Here is a 22,976-nt window from a genome sequence, read left to right as displayed (position 1 = left end):
TTTGTCTGCAATGATGTTTTGATGAACAGGAATGTAGCACAAAGTAAAGGTGAAAGCAGCCAGCTGTTAGCTTTAATGTTAACAGTTTCATTTATATTTTTATTCTACAAGCTGCACTGAAGTTAGGAGAGAAGAACAATCAATTATAGTTTGCTGCAAATACCTGTATATGTCTCCATCACTAACTGACACAACAAAGGGGACTCTTACCTTGTAGCGTGAGTGTTGTTGGGAAGCACAGCAGTGACACCTTGTGGTGAATAAGTTAATCACCATCACATAGCTGGTTGCCCTCCATCTACAGCAGCACAGTAGCCAGTAGCTGGAGATTCTGAGGCTGACGGTGCACCGGAGCCCTAGCATCCATACGCTGTTCCAGGCAGTGAATGTTCTCATGTTACCTGATGAATCTGTCTGATTGGTTATTATGTGTTATTATTGTGTATCACGCGTGCATATAACAGGTATTACGGTAAATGATACCTGTTGTACCGTAAAGTAAAAGCTATGTTTTTAGGTGTGACGTTAACAATGACAAACATACATATATATACACATACATACACATATGTATATGTATACCATATATTAGAACATTAGACTGCTGATTTATTGTGAATGGATGATATTGTTTTATGATGCACTATACTGCTGAGTTAAGAAGAGAATATTGTGTGCAGAGAGTCAGGGCCTTGCTGTTCTGATAGCAGAGGAGACAGAGCACATTCCACAGGAGGTTCACCCCACCACCTTGTTGGGAGCAGGAAAAACAATGAGCCGAGGTCATAACTTGGGCGCCGTGTGAGAGAAAGAATGTGAATGTTTAGGCCTTTACGACTAGGTGTTGCCCATTAGAGGCTATAAGAGCTTGAGTAACCCTCCACCAGTTTGAGATTTGCTGTGTCACTCTGCATGCATGTCTCCCCATCCGGAGGGTTTGTGCTCTTAAAGTGTTGAATTGTATGGAATAAAGGATTGTTGATTGAGCATTTATACACCGAGTATTGTCCTTCCTTCAGCCCAAAGATCAAAAGAATTGGGAGAATTGAACAATACATACATACATGCACACACAGACATACATATATATATATGTATGTCTGTGTGTGCATGTATGTATGTATTGTTCAATTCTCCCAATTCTTTTATATATATTTATATATATATATATATATATATATATATATATATATATATATATATATATATATATATATATAAAACACCCAGCACGCCCCTGCGGGCGGTTTGTCCTTGAAGCTCGGGTCCTCTACCAGAGGCCTGGGAGCTTGAGGGTCCTGCGCAGTATCTTAGCTGTTCCCAGGACTGCACTCTTCTGGACAGAGATCTCCGATGTTGTTCCCGGGATCTGCTGGAGCCACTCGCCTAGCTTGGGAGTCACCGCACCTAGTGCTCCGATTACCACGGGGACCACTGTTACCTTCACCCTCCACATCCTCTCGAGCTCTTCTCTGAGCCCTTGGTATTTCTCCAGCTTCTCGTGTTCCTTCTTCCTGATATTGCTGTCATTCGGAACCGCTACATGGATCACTACGGCCGTCTGCTTCTGTTTGTCTACCACCACTATGTCCGGTTGGTTAGCCACCACCATTTTGTCCGTCTGTATCTGGAAGTCCCAAAGGATCTTAGCTCGGTCATTCTCTACCACCCTTGGGGGCATCTCCCATTTTGACCTCGGGACTTCCAGGTTATACTCAGCACAGATGTTCCTGTACACTATGCCGGCCACTTGGTTATGGCGTTCCATGTATGCCTTGCCTGCTAGCATCTTGCACCCTGCTGTTATGTGCTGGATTGTCTCTGGGGCATCTTTACACAGCCTGCACCTGGGGTCTTGCCTGGTGTGATAGACCCCAGCCTCAATGGATCTTGTACTCAGAGCTTGTTCTTGTGCTGCCATGATTAGTGCCTCTGTGCTGTCTTTCAGTCCAGCTTTGTCCAGCCACTGGTAGGATTTCTGGATATCAGCCACCTCCTCTATCTGCCGGTGGTACATACCGTGCAGGGGCCTGTCCTTCCATGATGGTTCCTCGTCTCCCTCCTCTTTCTTGGGTTTCTGCTGCCTGAGGTATTCACTGAGCACTCGGTCAGTTGGGGCCATCTTCCCAATGTATTCTTGGATGTTCGTTGTCTCATCCTGGACTGTGGTGCTGACACTCACCAGTCCCCGGCCCCCTTCCTTCCGCTTAGCGTACAGCCTCAGGTTGCTGGACTTGGGGTGAAACCCTCCATGCATGGTAAGGAGCTTTCTTGTCTTTATGTCAGTGGCTTCTATCTCCTCCTTTGGCCAGCCTATTACCCCAGCAGGGTACCTGATCACGGGCATATATATATATATATATATGTGTGTATGTGTGTGTGTGTGTGTGTATATACAGGGAGTGCAGAATTATTAGGCAAGTTGTATTTTTGAGGAATAATTTTATTATTGAACAACAACCATGTTCTCAATGAACCCAAAAAACTCATTAATATCAAAGCTGAATGTTTTTGGAAGTAGTTTTTAGTTTGTTTTTAGTTTTAGCTATCTTAGGGGGATATCTGTGTGTGCAGGTGACTATTACTGTGCATAATTATTAGGCAACTTATCAAAAACAAATATATATATGTATATATATATATATATATATATATATATACACATATATATGTATATATATATATATGTATATATATATATATGTATATATATATATATATATATACATATATATATATATATACATATATATATATATGTATATATATATATATATATATATATGTATATATATAAACAAATATATAAACAAATTCTTTAAAGCACGTGCGTAAACATTTTAAGGTACCCAATTATCGCAGTTTGCGCCGTCTTTTGCAATGGGCCCATCGCACAGGCTGATATTGCGATGACAATAAATTTTTTATTTATTGTGCAGGCCTAGTACACAGCTGACAGCTCTATTTGACAACTGTTAGAATTCATATTATGGCAAGAACCAATCAGCGAAGGAAACAACAGTCTGTCATTTCTTTAAGAACTGAAGGTCAGTCAATCCAGGAAATTGCAAAAACTTCACAAAAACCATAAAGCGCTACAAAGAAACTGGCTCACACGAGGACCATCCCAGGAAAGCAAGAGCCAGAGTCCCCTCTGCTGCTGAGGATACATTCATCCACCAGCCTCAGAAATCACAAGTTAACAGCTACTCAGATCAGAGCGCAGATAAATGCCACATAGAGCTCCAGTAACAGACACACTCTACATCAGCTGTTCAGAGGAGACTGTGTGAATCAGGCCTTTATGGTCAAATAGCAAGCAGAGGAGATTAGTTTGGGCCAAGAAACACAGGGAATGGACATTAGACCATCTGTGCTTTGGTGTGATGAGTCCAAATCTGAGATCTTTGGTTCCACAAAGGTGAACGATGGTCTCTACATGCATGGTTCCCACCATGAAGCATGGAGAAGGAGTGTCTGGTAGTGTGTGCGCCAGTGAACATGAACTTTTAAAACTCAAAATATTTTTTTATATACTGGTTAAAAGTGTTTGTGAAATACTTTGTTCTTTATGCTGGACTAACAAACTGCAGTCACAAAGACTGACTGTGAGCACTTTTCGGTGATTACAGAGTCATAATAACGTGTCATATATGAGATTATCACCATGGCATGACATCACATCATGTATGTATTTGCAATATTTAAAAAAAACAGCTGACAGTGTGTTTTCATATTTTCATTCTGTGCTTAAAGGGAGAAAGGTTTATTATTTCTGCAGTATTGCTGTCATTGCTTTTATCTATAGTTTTTTTTTGTTGTTGAGAATAACAGAGTGAGTCAGACTGCAGGATGAACACTGAGCTGTTTGTGCCCCCCAGTGGTCTTTGACCACAACGTGCTTCCAGTGAATTCCCGAATCCAAGCTGTGTGTCATCAGCAGCCACTCCACCTTAAAACTGACTTCACGTATAAAACTTGGGTCATTTATTTAAGAATTTGCACCATATCCAGCCTTCTTGTGCCCCCCTGTACAGAAACTCAAATGTTATTTTCAGACTTTTATTTTAGGGAGCCTTACACCTGTACACATGGTACGCATTCACAAATAACGTTTCATTTAAAAATTTGTAATAGAGGGGAGGACACATATGCTAATGTAATGTTAATAAATGGGGATTTATGAACACTAAACTTTCATGTTCAGAGAACACTCTCAGGTATATCTTGAGGATCTGAGTGTTCATGTGATTTATATGCTTTGCTATATATATGCAACAACGTCCAACGTTACATGTTAGTCAACTTCATTCACATTAATTAACCTTCAGCTATCGAAACTTAAGTTTTTATATTTCCTTGAACCACTTGAATGCACCTTTTCTAATTCGTGTTTTACCGGGGGTCCGCGAAGGCGCTTCGTTGGCATTTTACGGCCTCCGATTGGTTTGGTTTGTGTTATTTGCACCACGTGACACCAGACATGGCCGCCAGCGAGCCGAGTAAAGACGGTAAGTGTGACTTTTTAAACGTGTCCGCGGCTTTAATGCTGATATCTGGTGGTCTGCGTGCAAAGGTTTGGGTGTCGGTGACTCTCCGAGTCTGTGGGAATCCACAATCAGCAGAAAAAAGGCTAAAAAAAAATCAGAAAAGCAGGCGGGAACCCGCCCGGCTAAGCTAGCAGGCTAGGAAATAGCTGGGCTGCTAACTGTGATTATACAGCAATCTCTATATTCAGTCAGTACTCAGTCTGACAGCTGTGAAGTTTATTCAGGATTTAACAGCGTGTAAAGTCTGAGTTCGATTAATGAGTTATTTAATTCATTAATTTATTTATTTTTTTACTTTTAGATCATAGTTTTGTCCCCACGGGTGATGAAAATAATTGTATACAGACAGATTTTTGTAGATCAGAGGGAAATGCTTCTTCATGCCAGGCTGTACATTCTCGCTTCCGCTTGGTTTTGACTCACCTGGTCTGGAGTAGAGTGTGTGTGGTATATAAGGTGTAGTCTCTCTTCTGCTTTCTCAGGTAAGGACAGCATTCTGGAGCCGCTGTGTTTCCCCGATCAGCCGGCTGACATCTCCAGCCCTCCCGGTGTTCAATGTCCCGGCTCCGAGCCGCTGGTCTGCCTGTTCTGCTCTGAGTCCGTCCCACCGCCGCGGAAAGACGTCCTCCTCAGACACCTGCTGATGGAGCACAAGCTTGTCATCGCCGACGTCAAACTCATCGCAGACGTCCCAAAGTACGAGCCACACATGCTCCGGCTCACTCGTTTAACTCTCGGGAACACGTTTGGATGTTTTTAGCATTTGGAACTCGATCATTTCACCAAAGACTTCCTGTAATTATTTGGGGTGATGGGGGGAAACCCTTACCTTACAAGTATAAATATATACAACAAGTCCAGCATGTCCACGCCTGTTAGTGTGCTGCTTTTATGAACCGTGACGAAGTGTTTCTGTGCGCCGGTAAACCTGGCTGTGAGTCGGTTTTTACTGACGAGTTTCCTCCATCAGGTACTTGCTGTACTGGAAGGGCAGATTCCTCGAGCAGCCGCTCACAGATTTCTGCAGCGTCATCAAAACCAACTCCACGGGCCCAGTCGGTGAGTTCACTCAAACCCACAGAGGACCTGACCTTTCAAAGTGAACCACGTACACTTCCTCCAGCTCTGATTAATGACTCATTAAAAACTCTTCTTCCTCGCTGACCTGACAGAGAAGCAGGAGGACTACTTCCTGCTGTGTGACGTCCTTCCAGAAGACAGAGTCCTCCGAGAGAAGCTGCAGCAGAAACGACTGGTGAGGAGACGTGACACTCGGAGCATCCTGAGTGAATCTTGTGCTGCTGGAAGTTTCGTTTCTTTTAAACTTTATTTTGAGGCAAAGTCTGAAAATCAGGAAAAATCAGAAAAATTGCAGATTTGAGTGATTTGACACGCTTTGTGTCGTTGTAACCTCTGCACTTTAAATATCTGAGCACTCTGAGGTAGTTTTCTGAAGAATTCCTCTGAGCTCTTCTTCTGTGCTCCCACAGGAGGAGGTCCTGGAGCAGCAGCAGAAGGAGCGAGACGACAGCAGCTTCCATCGTCTCTGCATGTTCTGCAGCGAAGAGTTCACGGGAAACGGGTAACGCGCCGCGGGATTCCCATCAGTCCTGGAAACCTCACGTGTGTTAGATGAAAGCAGACAGAAGGTAGAGCTTCCTGAAATCATGTGACTAAAAGCTTCTTTGCTTCCTGTAGTCATCTCTTATGTCAGCCTGGATGCAAAAGTTTCAATCAAGTCCACTTCCTAGTCCTCCTCTGATCCTGTGTAAATGTCTGCTCGTGTCATCTCTGTATCGTCCGCAGTGATTGGTCGGACTGGCAGGCTCATCCGGTCTCTGCAGTGTGTCTGTTCTGTGATCACCAATCGGAGACGTTGGAGCAGATCTACGCGCATATGAAGGTACGGGAACGTAGAAGTTTCAGAGAAGGAAAATATCGTTTTCTGCTTTTCATCCCTGAAACGATTCTGCAAAGGCTTCTGGGAGAACGGAGACAGTGCACACTAACAGGAAACGATCTGCTTCCTGAGGTCTCTGCAAACATATGAATCCATCGTTCGCACAAAACATGGATTTTACTCAGAAAGTGCCCTCACACACAGACGGACCGAAGCTGAAGAGCTTTTAAAATGAAGCGCCTTTTATTTTGAAAAGTTTCCAAATAAATACATGATTGTCAAACCTTTAACGAGCAAATAAAAATGTTTCCTCGTTGTTGGGTCTGTGTTTCCACAGGCCCCGCTAGTTTAGAGACTTATTCATCATGAAGGAAACAAGACATAACAGAACATCTTCAACCGGTTTTTCACTCGCTAACGAGGGAAGTCTTTGGTCAAGAACCAGCTCTTGGAGCCCACGCCCCTGTCCTGTCTCAGGCCCGAAGTCCTTCAAAGAGCAGCTTCCCCCGTAGCTATTTATTGACATGGCAGTTACAATACACAATACAACACAAGCACCTCCCACGTAAAACCCCCCAATGGTTCTGAGACGTGTGTGTGTGTGTGTGTGTGTGTGTGTGTGTGTGTGTGTGTGTGTGTGTGTGTATCATAAAAGCAGGAAGCTCACAACAGATCTGTCAGGATGCATCTGCAATAAAAGCTCCCCCAGCACAGAGTGGCTGGAGAGGTCAGAGACAAAGGAACGTCTTGATCCTATAGGTTGAACTCAGACCGTACAAATTTAAGAAACACGATGACAACATTCAACAATTAGACTTAACACTCGTGAACAATAAATAAATCTAGGATTGGACGTCGACTGCAGTCCGATTTTGTCGTTGATTAAACGTTCTGGTTTAAAGTCAGAACCAGTTTCCCAAACGTGACTCTAAGTTTGTGCTCACGAGTGACGAGTTTACCTGAGAGGCAGAAAAGTTTCTCTCTGCTTTCTGGTTTTGTTATTTATGAAGTCTGTAACGGGCGTCGCGTGCGTGACCCTGACATCTTTCTGTTTTGTGTTTGCAGGAGGCTCACGGCTTCGACCTCCACCTCCTTAAGACCGAGCTCAGTGGGTGAAATCGCCGTGGTAATTCGAGCGCAGTTTGCTTCTATTTCTTCCTTCTGAGTGTTTCTAATGTTCTGTCCTCCCTCAGACCTCAAGTTCTACCAGCAGGTCAAACTGGTGAACTTCATCCGGCGGCAGATCCATCAGAGCCGCTGCTACGGCTGCACGCGGATGTTCGACTGCCGGGCGGACGCCCTGCGTCACATCGCGGCTGAAGGTCACGTGATGAAACTGCCAGAGATGTCCGCCTGGGACCAGCCGCAGTAGGTTTAAGGAAGCGCCTGCAGAATTAACCAATGAGAGCGCGGGCTTTAAAGCTGGCGTACAGCTGCTGATGAACGTGGTCAACGCCACAGATGTTTACACTTCATTTGGAGTATCTTTATCAGCTGAGGAAAATGGCGTCCTTTTTGGGACTAATTTGAGCCTGAGCACTAAACGTCGTCTCGCTCCGCAGGTATTACTTCCCCACGTACGAGAACGACGCTCTCCTGTGCACGCTCTCTGACAGCGAGGAAGGCGACGGTGACGAGGAGCATCGCGGCGAGGAGATCCCGGTCATCGCGGAGGACATCTCTAACCTGAGAGCGCTGAAACAGTCCAGTGTCCTCAAGCAGCTGCTGAAGGAGCGAGGAGGCAGCAGCTAGGACCACAGACGGACACGTGTCATACGTTTGACTCAAAGGCGTCTCTGACGTCGGCTGAGCTCAGCTCATGGTGACCACATCCCACATGGCTGGAACGCAGCGGCACGGGTTTGAGTCCGGCCCTTTCCCTCTCAACTATTTCCTGTACGTCTCTACTTAGTAAAGATAAGAAAGGCAAAAGAAGAGTCCTCTCCACAGCTGGACACGCGGACGCCATGATGTCCGCTGAAACGTAATTGCTCTGCCTCGTGCAATGAAGCTGAAACATGCGTTTTCTTGAATGTGAATTTTAGTACTCGAGTAAAAATGATTTTCTTTTGTAACTTGTAACTGAGCTGGATTCAGTGCTGTTGTGGACGAGCTCATCGTCAAGATGAGACGAGAGACTCTTTATTGTCATTGCACAGTCACACTTAGAACAACAGCACTACACAATTGCAAACTGTCCCGCGTCGGCACTACGCACAACACAAACAACACAACACAGGAACTTAATAAATGAAAAGAATGAGTGTATGTTTTACTGCACATTGTTATTATTATTGTTGTTGTTGTCCCCTCAGAAAGCCCAGGGACGTCTCGTGCCTGAAACATCTGTCCTATTTGGTGTTTCTGTTGTTTTTCTGCATCGCTTTGCTGAGCGACACCTGCCGTATGGTGGAGCCGAACTGCAGCGCTCAGAGTTTTCACCGCGTCCTTCGCGTCCAGGCTCACGTTCACGAACATGCAGCACTGAGGAGAGAAACGAGAGGTCGCTGCAGGAACTCACTGCTGTCAAACTTCCTGTTTTATCCTCATTTCGTACTCTGGCAGGCTGTAGGACATTTTGGACAATCTATAATCTTCTAACACAAAAACATACAAGTGTTCACTGAAGTAAACACACAGAGCAGTAGCAGATTTTTTTAAGTGTTTTATTTATTTTCATTTGCTGCTAACTGCCTTGTTTTCATTTGTAGTTTTTGTAGTAGGAAGAACTACAAAATCTACAAATAAACAAAGAGCAGTTAGCAAATGTAGTGCTCTCCACTATGTGAAGCCCTCACATGAATTTTTAGATTTTTCAGTTCAAGCCAATTAAATGAAATCCAAAAATTCAGCCCCAACAATCAAATGATCCCCTATGAGCAAGCACTCTGGCAACGGTGGAGAGGAAAAACTCCCTTTTAACAGGAAGAAACCTCTGGCAGAACCAGGCTCAGGGAGGGGCGGTCTTCTGCCATGACTGGTTGGGGGGTGAGGGGCAAAATTAAATCAAACATAAAGGAGAGCACAGCATATTTATGACAGGTCGGTGGACTGTGGCTCGAGTTCAAAAGATGCTCGAATCCCGCCTGAGGTGGTATGGACACGTGATTCGAAGCAATGAGAACTCAGCAAAAACGACTATTAAGGATCGACCCAGACGGACGCCGGCCTCGAGGCAGACCCCACAGAGCGGGACATTCGCTTCAGCTGAAAATCTTAGAGGCGACCCAGAAAGCTGCAGGAAACGCAACAGTTAAACCTTTACACCACACGAACCAGGCGATTCTCTTTCTGTTGTCTCTTGTTCCCGTACCGCTGGGCACTGAAGATTTTCCACAGTTTGTCTGAGTTCTGCCATCTCTTGCCTGAGTTGTGTGTTTTCTCGACAGAGTCGTGTGTTTTTTTGAATGTGTCGTGTGACATCGTTACTGAGTTCTATGTGTTCTTTACTGAGTTCTATGTAGTTTTCACTGAGTTGTGCGTTTTCTAGATTGAGTTGTGCGTTTTCTAGCTCGAGTTGTGCGTTTTCTTGACCGAGTTGTGTGTTTTCTCGACCGAGTCGTGTGTTTTCTTGAATGTGTCGTGTGACATCGTGACTGAAGTCTATGCACATTTCATTGACTCGTGCGAGTTCTTCGGTGAGTCGTGCGTTTTCTTCCCAGAGCTGTGCGTTTTGATGCCGGAGTTCCTCTCTCGTACGCTCCAGTTGGTCTAACGAATCTCCACTTGCCTGTGACATTTTTGTAAAGGTTTAAGGCTGAAGGGTGTCAAAGGGTAGCTGTGTCTCAAACAACTGTCTCTTTCTGCTGTAAACTGTTGAACGAGCTCCTATTTATAGACTCGGTGGGCGTGGCAGAGAATGCGATGTCGCTGTGACAAAACAATGATCCTTTGATCTTCTCAAAGGATCATTGTGATGTCGCCGTGACGTCACGATGATCGTTCGAGAAGATCAAAGGAGCGCTGTGGATCATTCTGCGCATGCTCAGATCAATGAACGGGAGAACTATTTGTAAATACTTTGCTAGCTAACAAAGGTGCTTTTAGCAACAGCTGGTGGTGGTTCGTCGCTATCAACCCTTAAACTCGTGAACTGGCTCTCTAGCTTTTCGATTGCTACTGCTGTCTATCACATATGTATTATTTGGAACCCAGCTTACCTGTAAAAACAGACACACAGCAGGTAACAGGAACTACTCGGTGCGCCAGCTCGGCACCACTAGGCTGTGTCCCAATTCAGGGTCTGCACGCTTGAAGTACGCGCACTACGCACGGTGCGTACTATAAGTATGAGAAGTGCGGAAGTGAGAGGCTTGTGAAATAGGACGGTCTTGCCTTCGTCGCGCTGCTCAGGTTGCCTAGCAACCATGATACTAACCGCGAGAAACGTGTCATACAGCTTTGTGTGACAGAAACGAAGGAGAACATGTTTTGTTCATTTGAGACCAAAGGACCGTAAAACATGATTGTTGGGCTTCATTCCTGTGCTGAACAGTCATTTAAGATTAGCTAGTAAATAACAATTAGCTGATGTTGGTCATGAGACTAAAGTCATCTCACTGTGGTAATGTAAATATAATATGGCCAATATTAAAGTTATAGTCAGATTATTATGATATATTACAGCAGTGAGCTTGAACAGTTGTTTATATGTCCTATCACCTTAAATCTTCACTCAAAGACGAGTATCTGTGAGTGTGTATACAGATGTGTTATATATAAGAGACAAATATTGTTCGTTTAATACGTTGGCATTATTACATTTGGCTCAATGCTTACATACATGTGTATAAAGCAAATGTACGAGCTGTGATAACTGTGTCTGATAGAATGAAGAGTAGACTGATATATGAAATATTCCTTTATTGGGTGAGAAAATCAGACCATGTCATAACTGCTGTAAGTCACACAGAATAGATATCAGAGCCTTAAACAGGCTGACGTCTGCTAAATGGGTCAAACTGGGCAGAAAGTCTACAAACACATAACATCCTTATAGAATATGATGTAACACTATAGATCAACTTAGCTCAGAATATATAAAGCATATAAACAGTTACAGCAATATGATGCAACAAACACAGCAGCTACTGATCCAAAATCCTCAAAGCTTCATAGAACTGAAACCAACATTTATTTTAGCTCCATTCTGCTGCTGATACAGACTTTAGGTTTCTGAACATTAAACTTGTTGCTGCCTTTCATGGTGTGTAACTTGAAGGCCCTGAGTACTCTGAGTACTTTCTCCCACACTGGAAACACTGGGATGATCACATTATTTGAACATTACCTAATAAGACTGATTCAGCACAGACAGTTCTGTTAAACTTTCCTAGCAGTCCTTCACAAACAGGGAACAGTCTGTCTATTCTCTCCATCTGTCAGCTGCTGCTGGCTCTTCCTCCTCCTCTTCCTCACACACTGCCGAGTTTGTCCTGGTGGATCATCAGGGCTGCAAAGCCTCACAGATGATGTGCAGCAGTGGGTCCCTCAGTCTGTCCTCACTCTGGACACTTGCAGTCGTCACACATGGACATCAAATGTGTGATAAGCTGCAGGATTCAAACACAAGTGTAACTTATAAACACACGTTCATACTTTTATTCCACAATCAGAGAGAAAGAAACAGAGAGAGAGTGCAGGACAGACAGACAGGTGACAGTCTCAGGTGTACACACTGCTACACAACAGCACAGAGAAGCAGGATTTAGTGTTTGTGTCATTACGAGTGTAAACAAGAAGAGTTCCAGATGGTGCAGTGGACACATGTGTGACTGCTGTGATTAAAGCATCTTTCTTTCAGCTTAACGAGTGAACCGTCAGCTCGTTCAAACACACGTTAAAGTCCGTTTGGCTCGACACCACCGAACAGAGGCAGCAATATAACACAGCTCACATTAACAGTGCAGTGGATCCTGCTTGTGCCGTGATATTCAGGACTGCAAACCGAGCAGCATCACTGACTTTCAGCTTGTTGTGTTTGTGGATATATGACTGACTTTAATTATCCACAAAATCATCACATTCTCTGCAAGATTAAGGTCGACTATATATATATTTATATATGGGGCGATCGTGGCTCGACCCTATATTATCACGCCCAAACCTCGCAATAATAGCGGTGTAACAACTTGTTCTTTGTGACAAGATAAACATGTCTCCTATACAAGATAAACACACCTTTACAATATTGACCACAGAAATGTACAATCAAGAACATTTTAACTGCTGGAACCATCTATTAAACTTCTTTATACACAAGCCATTTCTGTGACACTTACAGTATGTCTCTACCAGCTTTGCACATCTACAGACTGAAATCCTTGCGCATTCTTCTTTGCAAAACAGCTCCACAACTGCTCTGTGATGGCCTCAGAGGAGAATATTGGGAGCAACAACACCATGAAGTCCAAAGAACACCCCAGACAGGTCAAGGATAAAATTATTGAGAAATTTAAAGCAGGCTTAGGCTACAAAAAGATTTCCCAAGCCTTGAACATCCCACGGAGCACTGTTCAAGCCATCATTCAGAAATGGAAGGAGTATGGCACAACTGTAAACCTACCAAGACAAGGCCGTCCACCTAAACTCACAGGCCGAACAAGCAGAGCGCTGATCAGAAATGCAGCCAAGAGGCCCATGGTGACTCTGGACGAGCTGCAGAGATCTACAGCTCAGGTGGGGGAATCTGTTCATAGGACAACTATTAGTCGTGCACTGCACAAAGTTGGCCTTTATGGAAGAGTGGCAAGAAGAAAGCCATTGTTAACAGAAAACCATAAGAAGTCCCGTTTGCAGTTTGCCCCAAGCCATGTGGGGACACAGCAAACATGTGGAAGAAGCTGCTCTGGTCAGATGAGACCAAAATGCAAAACGCTGTGTGTGGAAAACTAACACTGCACATCACTCTGAACACACCATCCCCACTGTCAAATATGGTGGTGGCAGCATCATGCTCTGGGGGGGCTTCTCTTCAGCAGGGACAGGGAAGCTGGTCAGAGTTGATGGGAAGATGGATGGAGCCAAATACAGGGCAGTCTTGGAAGAAAACCTCTTGGAGTCTGCAAAAGACTTGAGACTGGGGCGGAGGTTCAGCTTCCAGCAGGACAACGACCCTGAACATAAAGCCAGGAAACAATGGGATGGTTTAAAACAAAACACATCCATGTGTTAGACTGGCCCAGTCAAAGTCCAGATCTAAATCCAATCCAGAATCTGTGGCAAGATCTGAAAACTGCTGTTCACAAACGCTGCCCATCTAATCTGACTGAGCTGGAGCTGTTTTACAAAGAAGAATGGGCAAAGATTTCAGTCTGTAGATGTGCAAAGCTGGTAGAGACAGACCCTAAAAGACTGGCAGCTGTAACTGCAGCAAAAGGTGGTTCTACAAAGTATCGACTCAGGGGCTGAATAATTACGCACACCCCACTTTGCAGTTATTTATTTGTAAAAAATGTTTGGAATCATGTATGATTTTCGTTCCACTTCTCACGTGTGCACCACTTTGTGTTGGTCTTTCACCTGGAATTCCAATAACATTGATTCATGTTTGTGGCTGTAATGTGACAAAATGTGGGAAAGTTCAAGGGGGCCGAATACTTTTGCAAGCCACTGTACATGCCAGCCGAGCAGCCTCAGGTAGTTCTCTAAAACATTTTAAATTATAAAGCTGGGTTTCACTACACCCTGAGAGGTCAGTGAAGGCAGCAGCGAGCTCATTTACCATCTTACAGTCTTCCAGTTTGATCTTCAGACACTCTGTCACCTGTCCCGACTGCTCCTGAGCTGCTGCCTCTTCTGGACACAGCCCGCTGATCTACACACACACACACACACACACACACACACACACACACACACACACACACACAGGTGAAATCTCTGGTATCTGAGGCACACAGTTGATGTAAAGGTAGGTTGGCTGTAAAAGGGGAGGAGCTAAAACATATATTTGAACTGTGATTCATGCAAAGCTACTCTAGTGGAGCAGAAGTAGAAACCCTTGATGTAATTCCTGTCTTCATGCGAACGTGCTATAATTCAGTCCGCACACAAATGTCCCCATGTCTGCTGACCTTGCAGACTTTTGTAAAAACTTGTGCTGTCAGCGTTAATCTCGTTAAAATGATGCTAACGCCATAACCGCATTAACACGACAAATCTGCCTTAGCGAGTTATCGCGGATCGCCCCGTGCGTGGGGCTACATGGCACTAACGCGTTAATGAGCTAACCGTGCTAACGCATTGCAGCCCACGCTAACATACATATATACATATATATACGTGTATGTATATATATTGTTAAGGTTCAAAATATTGGGGATGGAGACAAGAGAAAAACCACAATAACAACACTGGTCCGGTCGGGTTGAGTCAAACGATGATTTAATGATCACACACGTGGGAGATGGACACTGATGCAGACAGCCTCAAAATCTCAAAATGGTGGAGCATTGCTCAAACTTTTATAGCCTCTGGTGCCTCCACCTTATCATACAAAGCCTAAACATTCACATGCTTTCTCTTACACAGCGCCTAAGCTACGACCTTGGCTCCCTGTTTATCTGCTCCTGCTGAAATAGGGCAGAAAACTCCAGCACACTCATCTCTCTGTGTAAAGATGCCCCAGAGACAATCCAGCACATAACAGCAGGGTGCAAGATGCTAGCAGGCAAGGCATACATGGAACGCCATAACCAAGTGGCCGGCATAGTGTACAGGAACATCTGTGCTGAGTATAACCTGGAAGTCCCGAGGTCAAAATGGGAGATGCCCCCAAGGGTGGTAGAGAATGACCGAGCTAAGATCCTGTGGGACTTCCAGATACAGACGGACAAAATGGTGGTGGCTAACCAACCGGACATAGTGGTGGTAGACAAACAGAAGCAGACGGCCGTAGTGATCCATGTAGCGGTTCCGAATGACAGCAATATCAGGAAGAAGGAACACGAGAAGCTGGAGAAATACCAAGGGCTCAGAGAAGAGCTCGAGAGGATGTGGAGGGTGAAGGTAACGGTGGTCCCCGTGGTAATCGGAGCACTAGGTGCGGTGACTCCCAAGCTAGGCGAGTGGCTCCAGCAGATCCCGGGAATAACATCGGAGATCTCTGTCCAGAAGAGCGCAGTCCTGGGAACAGCTAAGATACTGCGCAGGACCCTCAAGCTCCCAGGCCTCTGGTAGAGGACCCGAGCTTCAAGGACAAACCGCCCGCAGGGGCGTGCTGGGTGTTTTATATATATATATATATATCTATATATATATATATATATATATATATATATATATATATATATATATATATAAATATATATAAAAGAATTGGGAGAATTGAACAATACATACATACATGCACACACAGACATACATATATATATATATGTATGTCTGTGTGTGCATGTATTCTTTTGATCTTTGGGCTGAAGGAAGGACAATACTCGGTGTATAAATGCTCAATCAACAATCCTTTATTCCATACAATTCAACACTTTAAGAGCACAAACCCTCCAGATGGGGAGACATGCATGCAGAGTGACACAGCAAATCTCAAACTGGTGGAGGGTTACTCAAGCTCTTATAGCCTCTAATGGGCAACACCTAGTCGTAAAGGCCTAAACATTCACATTCTTTCTCTCACACGGCGCCCAAGTTATGACCTCGGCTCATTGTTTTTCCTGCTCCCAACAAGGTGGTGGGGTGAACCTCCTGTGGAATGTGCTCTGTCTCCTCTGCTATCAGAACAGCAATGCCCTGACTCTCTGCACACAATATTCTCTTCTTAACTCAGCAGTATAGTGCATCATAAAACAATATCATCCATTCACAATAAATCAGCAGTCTAATGTTCTAATATATGGTATACATATACATATGTGTATGTATGTGTATATATATGTATGTTTGTCATTGTTAACGTCACACCTAAAAACATAGCTTTTACTTTACGGTACAACAGGTATCATTTACCGTAATACCTGTTATATGCACGCGTGATACACAATAATAACACATAATAACCAATCAGACAGATTCATCAGGTAACATGAGAACATTCACTGCCTGGAACAGCGTATGGATGCTAGGGCTCCGGTGCACCGTCAGCCTCAGAATCTCCAGCTACTGGCTGCTGTGCTGCTGTAGATGGAGGGCAACCAGCTATGTGATGGTGATTAACTTATTCACCACAAGGTGTCACTGCTGTGCTTCCCAACAACACTCACGCTACAAGGTAAGAGTCCCCTTTGTTGTGTCAGTTAGTGATGGAGACATATACAGGTATTTGCAGCAAACTATAATTGATTGTTCTTCTCTCCTAACTTCAGTGCAGCTTGTAGAATAAAAATATAAATGAAACTGTTAACATTAAAGCTAACAGCTGGCTGCTTTCACCTTTACTTTGTGCTACATTCCTGTTCATCAAAACATCATTGCAGACAAATAAGGTCTCCATGTACCTGACCTGAGTGCATCTCTTAGAAACAAAATATCACCTCTCATTCTATTGGCTGTACCTTCCAGTGTTGGGTAAGTTACTTTAAATTAGTAACTTAGTTACATTACTAGTTACTTCTATCAAAAGTAACTCAGTTACTTCAAGTTACTCGTTACTTTCAGAGTAACTAGTTACTAGGGAAAGTAACTTTGGTTTTACTCAGAATTCTCTTGTTAATGTGTTGCTTCCGTAACTGGATACCCAGCCAGACTGTCAGTCTTCTAGCTTGCTTACTTCCCACAGTGCACTGTGCCACCTACCAATAGAAAGGAAAAAAATAATGTGCACATTTCCACGAGAGAAATCCCACGCCTGATTCTATCCTATCCTGCTTTTTACATCCAACACAAAAACTGCAGTCGTGGTGCTTTCGATTGTACTCAGAACTCGGAAATTCTGCCTTCTGAATAGGAAGATGTAGGTAACACCAGACTGCAGATGAGCTGCTTACAGGGCTGGACTGGGACAAAAAATCGGCCCGGGGAATTTGACTAGAGACCGGCCGCCATTATAGGAAAAATCATAAAGCCTTTGAATGAAAATAAACCCTGTTGTGACAGTGATGTGCACTGTTCTGATGGTATATATGCATCAATCTATCAATCGTTTGTTGTAAGACTCAGATAATTATTTTTTTAAAAGCGAGACATTTTAAATGATAATAAGAAAGAAAAGTATTTCTTTGTGCCCCCCTCTCCCTGTTAATGCCCTACATGGCCCCCTGGCAGCACTTTGCTAGACCCGCCCCTGCACAGTTACCAGCTGTCAGCTACTTAGAAAAGGATCCTGGTGTTATTTGTCTCTCAGAAACAGTTCATAACTTCAACTCATTCATGTCACCTAAAAGGTAAACCTGTTTCTCCATCACCTGTTCAGCTCTGATGGTTCAGTAAGGACATCTCCTGGTTTCATCTTCATGTTTCCCTCTCACCACATATCCAAACCCACACCATGACCAGCAGCTTTACAGCTGTGGCTCCAGCAAACATCATGTCACGGTTCTGGGTCCGTTGGACCCAGTATTTTGAGTTTATTATGTTTTGGTTTATTTCTGCTTCATGGATTGTTTTCTTCTCGTAGATGATAATTATTATTAGTTTCTTGTTTCTGTTTATCCGTGCTTAAGGATTTGTTCTCAGTTATATCTCACGTTTAGTTTAGTTCAGGTTCCATGTGTCATTCTGTCTGTCTCTCAGTGTAAAGTCTGCATGCTTGTTCAGTAATTCATGTTTCCTGTTTTATTGTGAAAGTCTTTGTCTTATGTTAGTGTGTGCAGCTTAGCTCCCCCGTCTCGTTAGCCCTGATCTCTCCCAGCTGTGTCTCCCTCCTGTTGCCGATTCCCCCGTTACTACCCTGTGTATATAAGCCCTGTGTTTTCCCATGCTCAGTGTCGTGTTGTACCCTCAGAATTATGCCTGTGTGTCCTTGGTCTCAGTGTTCCATCCTCACTCCATGTTTGTTTTTCTGCCAGCAATAAAGCTGAGGTTTTTTGAGTTTCACGTTTGTGTCTGAGTCCTGCCTTTGGATCCTCCTCTCCGCCCTCCCGCACACAGAGCCCTGACACATCAGCTGATACTAGAAATTAATATTAAATAAATTCTAACAACAGCTGATCAAGCTCAAACGTGCTGCTGTTGTTTATCAGCTGGTTTCCTCTTTCTGGCGCAAAGTGGAGATAAACAAACAAGAGAGAAAAGCCGATAAGCTGATCATTGATCAGTTTCATGATTGAAGTAGAAACAGGAGAGGGAGGGGGAGCGAAGAAGAGTCAGCTGACAGTGTAAAGACGCAGAAAAACTCCAGCTTTGTGTCTTTTTCATTGTAGCTGAAGTCCGGGACAAACTGTTCCTTTTCAGCTCAACACGAAACCCGTAATAATTTCTCTGAATACGAGACGATTCCGTTTTTTACAGGACGGTTGGAAACTCTAATAATTAACCGTATGAACAAAATAAAGTTCAACATCATTAACTTCATAGCACCCACCCAGCTGTATAGAAACCCTGTCATGCTAGCTAGCACGCAGTACGGAAAAAGTCAGCACAGCTAAAATAAACTCCACCTAAACTTGGTTCATATCTGACCCAGAGAGACTGCAGGTCATAACTTCTTACCTGAAGTTCAGTTCACCTGACACTCTCGGACCAGCGGCTGCTTCGGGTCTCTCCTCTTGTCTCCCCTTTCCCTCCTCCACCTGCTGCCTCCACCACTTGCTAATGTTATTGAATCTGTGGAAGCTCCGCGACAGCCACCACACGAACGAATAACGTGCCTATCTAAATCCCAGTAACGAGTAACGCGTTCCTGGTTTTGGCATAATAACTAGTTACCGTGCTACTTACCACAATAATAACGTAGTTACTGTAACGCGTTACTTAATAACGCGTTAGTCCCAACACTGGTACCTTCATGATGTAAACAATGACATGCATGCAGCGCAGGTATCGCCTCCAACTGTGCAGCCTTACTGGGTTTGCTGTGAAATATTTAAAGAGATCAAATATTTGCCGCTCACATCAAACTGGACTCTATGAACTAGAATTAGTTCAAAAACAATTGGTTAACATTTCTGTTTTTACATTTACGATTACCAACACACACCACAGAAACGTCTTTTCACAGAGGGCCACTTCCTGTGTGGATGAAGCAAACCGACAGCAGGCAGTTGTGATTCGCTGGCTGTGACTCACCTGAAGCGTTACAGGCCTCTCTGCTTGGACTGTTGGGCTGAGGCTCACCTGGGTCAGGATTGGACCGTCTGTGCTCAGAACATCGGCTCACTCTGATTCAATTCATGTCAGAACAAAACCAAGAACAGCTGGGTGGTAACTAAGTACAAAATACTTAAGCATTCCAGGTATCCGTGCTTTACTTTGAAGTATTCTGCTGATAATAAACGGGGCTAACGCAGATCGTTGTGTCTGTTGCTGTACGTCAGCACAGAGATGTTTCAGATAAATCACCTAAAAAACTCACAAGAATGAAATTGACATTCATTTTCCTCAACACCTGAGCAGCAACACTTGTGACCTCCACTGACTGGTAAATACCCAAACTCTTTACTCCTCTGCTCCTGTACGATGGGAGATTTTACCCTGGAGTCATCTTTGTTAAAACCAGCAGCAGTTTAATATTTTTAACTATGCTTTGAAAGTGTTTTCTTCAAATGGGAATTTAGAGTTGAAACGTGTTGTATTCAGCAGCCAGAGGCTAAATCCTGCCCTTCACTAACTTTAATACATTTTGACCTACATTGAACGAGACCGAAATCATAGTCTTTGGTAGTCACACTCCGCTAAACCAGTTAGCTGATGCCCTAGGCCCTCTCGCTAGCCATCTCTCGCCCACTGTAAGAAACCTCGGAGTGTTCCTGGAGGGCTCTTTTAAACTTGAGAAACAGGTCTCCACTGTGGTAAAAAACAGCTTTTACCAGTTGCGTCAGATATCCAAAGCAAAGCCGTTCCTTCCTTTAAAGGACCTTGAAAAGCTTATCCACGCATTTATTACATCCAGATCGGACTACTGTAACTCCCTCTACTCGGGCCTCCAACACTCCTCTCTTTGCCGGCTTCAGTTAATTCAAAATGCAGCTGCGCGTCTTTTAACAGGTACAAGAATTCATGAACACATAACTCCAATGTTAGCCAAATTACATTGGCTCCCTGTTAAATATCGCAAAGATTTTAAAATTCTTTTGTTCACTTTTAATATTCTGAATAATTTAGCGCCCAGCTATCTGAACTACTCCACTCATACAATCCCAACAGAGCAGATCGTCCAATCACAGGCTCCTAGCACAACCTAGGTCTCGAATGAAGTCGAGAGGTGACCGGGCCTTTGCATCCGTGGCACCCAGACTCTGGAATAACCTCCCTGTTCATGTTCGTACTGCCGAGTCGATCCAGTCTTTTAAATCACGTCTTAAAACTTATCTTTTTACTTTGGCTTTTGATTCTAACTAGTTGGTCTAGCTTGTTGTGTTGTTACCTATTGTTTGTTGTCCTGTTTTATTGTTTGTTTTAATTGTCTCATGCTTATACTGACTGTGAAGCACTATGGTCAACACTGTTGTTTTAATATGTGCTATATAAATAAATTTTGATTTGATTTTGATTTGAATTCAGTCTAGTTAAGTTTACTTCTCCATGGCACCGTTACAGTTCTGTTACCTTTCTTTCCTTACAGTTCACCATGGATAAGCTGGTCTCCGAACTTTTCGGCCTCTGCCCAACCATCATTGAGATGTATGACAATATGAAGGACAATGACGAACGCTGCAGGCGGATTGCTGACAGGGTCAGAGCTTTGGAGGGACTGATTTTAACCGTCAAAGAAAGGGGATCAGGCAGAAACTCTGGCGCTGTGGAGAAAGCGCTGAAGGAACTCCACACCATCTTGAAACATGCTGAGAAACTGGTGTCAAAATTCTCAAAAAATAATCGGCTTAAGCAGTTCATGATGTCAGGCAGCATTGGAGCAAAGTTCAGCGAGGTGAACCAAAGACTCACTGAGAACTTCCAGATGCTTTCTGGAGCTCTGCAGGTTGAGCAGAGCGACATACTGCACAAGGTGTATGAAACTGTTTTAGGGCGCCCCTACACACCGCTGCCTAACCCCCCATGCCCTACGTTTTCCCCAGCAGCACCGCCTATCCCCTCTCCTCCCGTGCCTGCCGCCTACATCATGGCACCCATGCGGGCTTCGACGCCTGTTCTGGCCCAGCCTTTCTGCAAAACTACAACAGTTCGCGTTCTTGTCTCCAATAACATGCCCCCGATGCCCGTCATTAGGACCATCAGCCCTGTTTCTGTCGTCAGAACTGTTTCACCGATGGGTTTTCGGCTCTACTAGTTTGGCCAGTCGCTTTGCATGATTTGTGATCAATAATAATCCCTATTTAATCCTCATGGGCCTTCATTCCTCCTGGAAGGTCTTCTTGACTGGGAAGCTGTGAAGGTAACTTTCATTCTCGAGAAATTCTTTTGTAAAAGAAATACTACTTTTTTTCACGATTAAATAGATTTGAGAGGGATTCAAAAACAAACAATTTTAATAAAGTTTTGTGAAACAATGAAATTATTCCTTGCTGAAATGAGTGCACACATATTTATTCTCTTTCACATTGTTATGTAATTTGTGTCCTCTTGTCCTAGTGCTAAATGAATCTCTAATAAATCAAGGAGCCTATGTGTGTCTGTGTGGTTTTCATCTAATTTAACAATCGTTCATCTGATCTGCTTCAAACTGTGCAGTCTGAGGATGCAGCGTGGTGAGCTAGTTAATTATAATAATCTCAAATATTTTAAACTTTGTGATTTCAGAGGTTTAACAAAGTTTCCTATAATGTGTGGTCTGATCTTCATTGCAGGACACAGTAGAACGTGTTATTTTCTTGGGCTGAATTTGATGCCACTCCTTTCTGTGTCTCCTCCAGTGTCTCCTCCTGCTCTGCTAATTTTGCCTCCAGCTTGGACATTTTTTTCTCGTTTATCCAGCTTCATCTCCCGATCGATGTGTAGAGCCCCAGACAGCGATATGTAGTCATCAGTGAGGCTCTTGTTCAGATTTTCAAACTCTTCCACATCTGATTCATCTTGTGAGCCTCTGTGAATTTGATGTTCAGTAGTTCAGCTTTCTGCAAAGTCTCTAGGAAATTCTCCAGAGCTTTTTTCACATCAGACAGCTGAACTTCCTTCCTCTGGTCGAGGAAAAACACCAGTTTCCACAGAGCTTCAAGTCTTTTCACGACGAGGGGAGCCTGGATCTCCAACTTCCTAACTGGCAGACCACAGGCAGTAAGGATGGGCGGACATGTCTCAGCCTCCACCACTCTCAGCACTGGAGCCCCCCAGGGGTGTGTTCTGAGCCCCATGCTGTACTCTTTGTACACATATGACTGTGTACCAGCTCCACCACCATCATCAAGTTTGCTGACGACACCGTCGTGGTGGGCCTGATCTCTGATAACAACGAGACGGCCTACCTGAAGGAGATTAGGAATCTGGAGAACTGGTGCCAGAGGAACAACCTCCTTCTA

At 44.0% G+C, this 22,976-nt stretch overlaps 1 protein-coding gene and 1 pseudogene across 1 annotated transcript; both read left to right on the top strand.

Annotated features, from left to right (window-relative positions):
* The first annotated feature begins 4,447 nt into the window (after window positions 1-4,447).
* LOC147326792 (zinc finger protein 277-like) lies at window positions 4,448-9,654 on the top strand (annotated as a pseudogene).
* An 11,476-nt stretch (window positions 9,655-21,130) lies between these two features.
* LOC147326791 (mixed lineage kinase domain-like protein) lies at window positions 21,131-22,158 on the top strand. Its single transcript, XM_086302684.1, has one exon. It carries the CDS (start codon window positions 21,131-21,133, stop codon window positions 21,788-21,790), a length of 660 nt encoding a protein of 219 aa, XP_086158810.1. The 3' UTR covers window positions 21,791-22,158.
* Window positions 22,159-22,976: the final 818 nt, after the last annotated feature.

Source organism: Aulonocara sp. 'chitande type north' Nkhata Bay, linkage group LG7, assembly GCF_057382095.1.
Source record: "Aulonocara sp. 'chitande type north' Nkhata Bay isolate Kocher_YH1m ecotype deep benthic linkage group LG7, A_spYH_male_GT1.1, whole genome shotgun sequence".
NCBI lineage: Eukaryota > Metazoa > Chordata > Actinopteri > Cichliformes > Cichlidae > Aulonocara > Aulonocara sp. 'chitande type north' Nkhata Bay.
The sequence above is the reverse complement of the archived record's forward strand: the minus strand, read 5'-3'. Positions and strand labels throughout refer to the sequence as shown.

What these genes read in the sequence shown, in the direction of transcription:
- LOC147326791 (XM_086302684.1), top strand. Translation starts at nt 21,131, where the DNA reads ATGGATAAGCTGGTCTCCGAACTTTTCGGCCTCTGCCCAACCATCATT.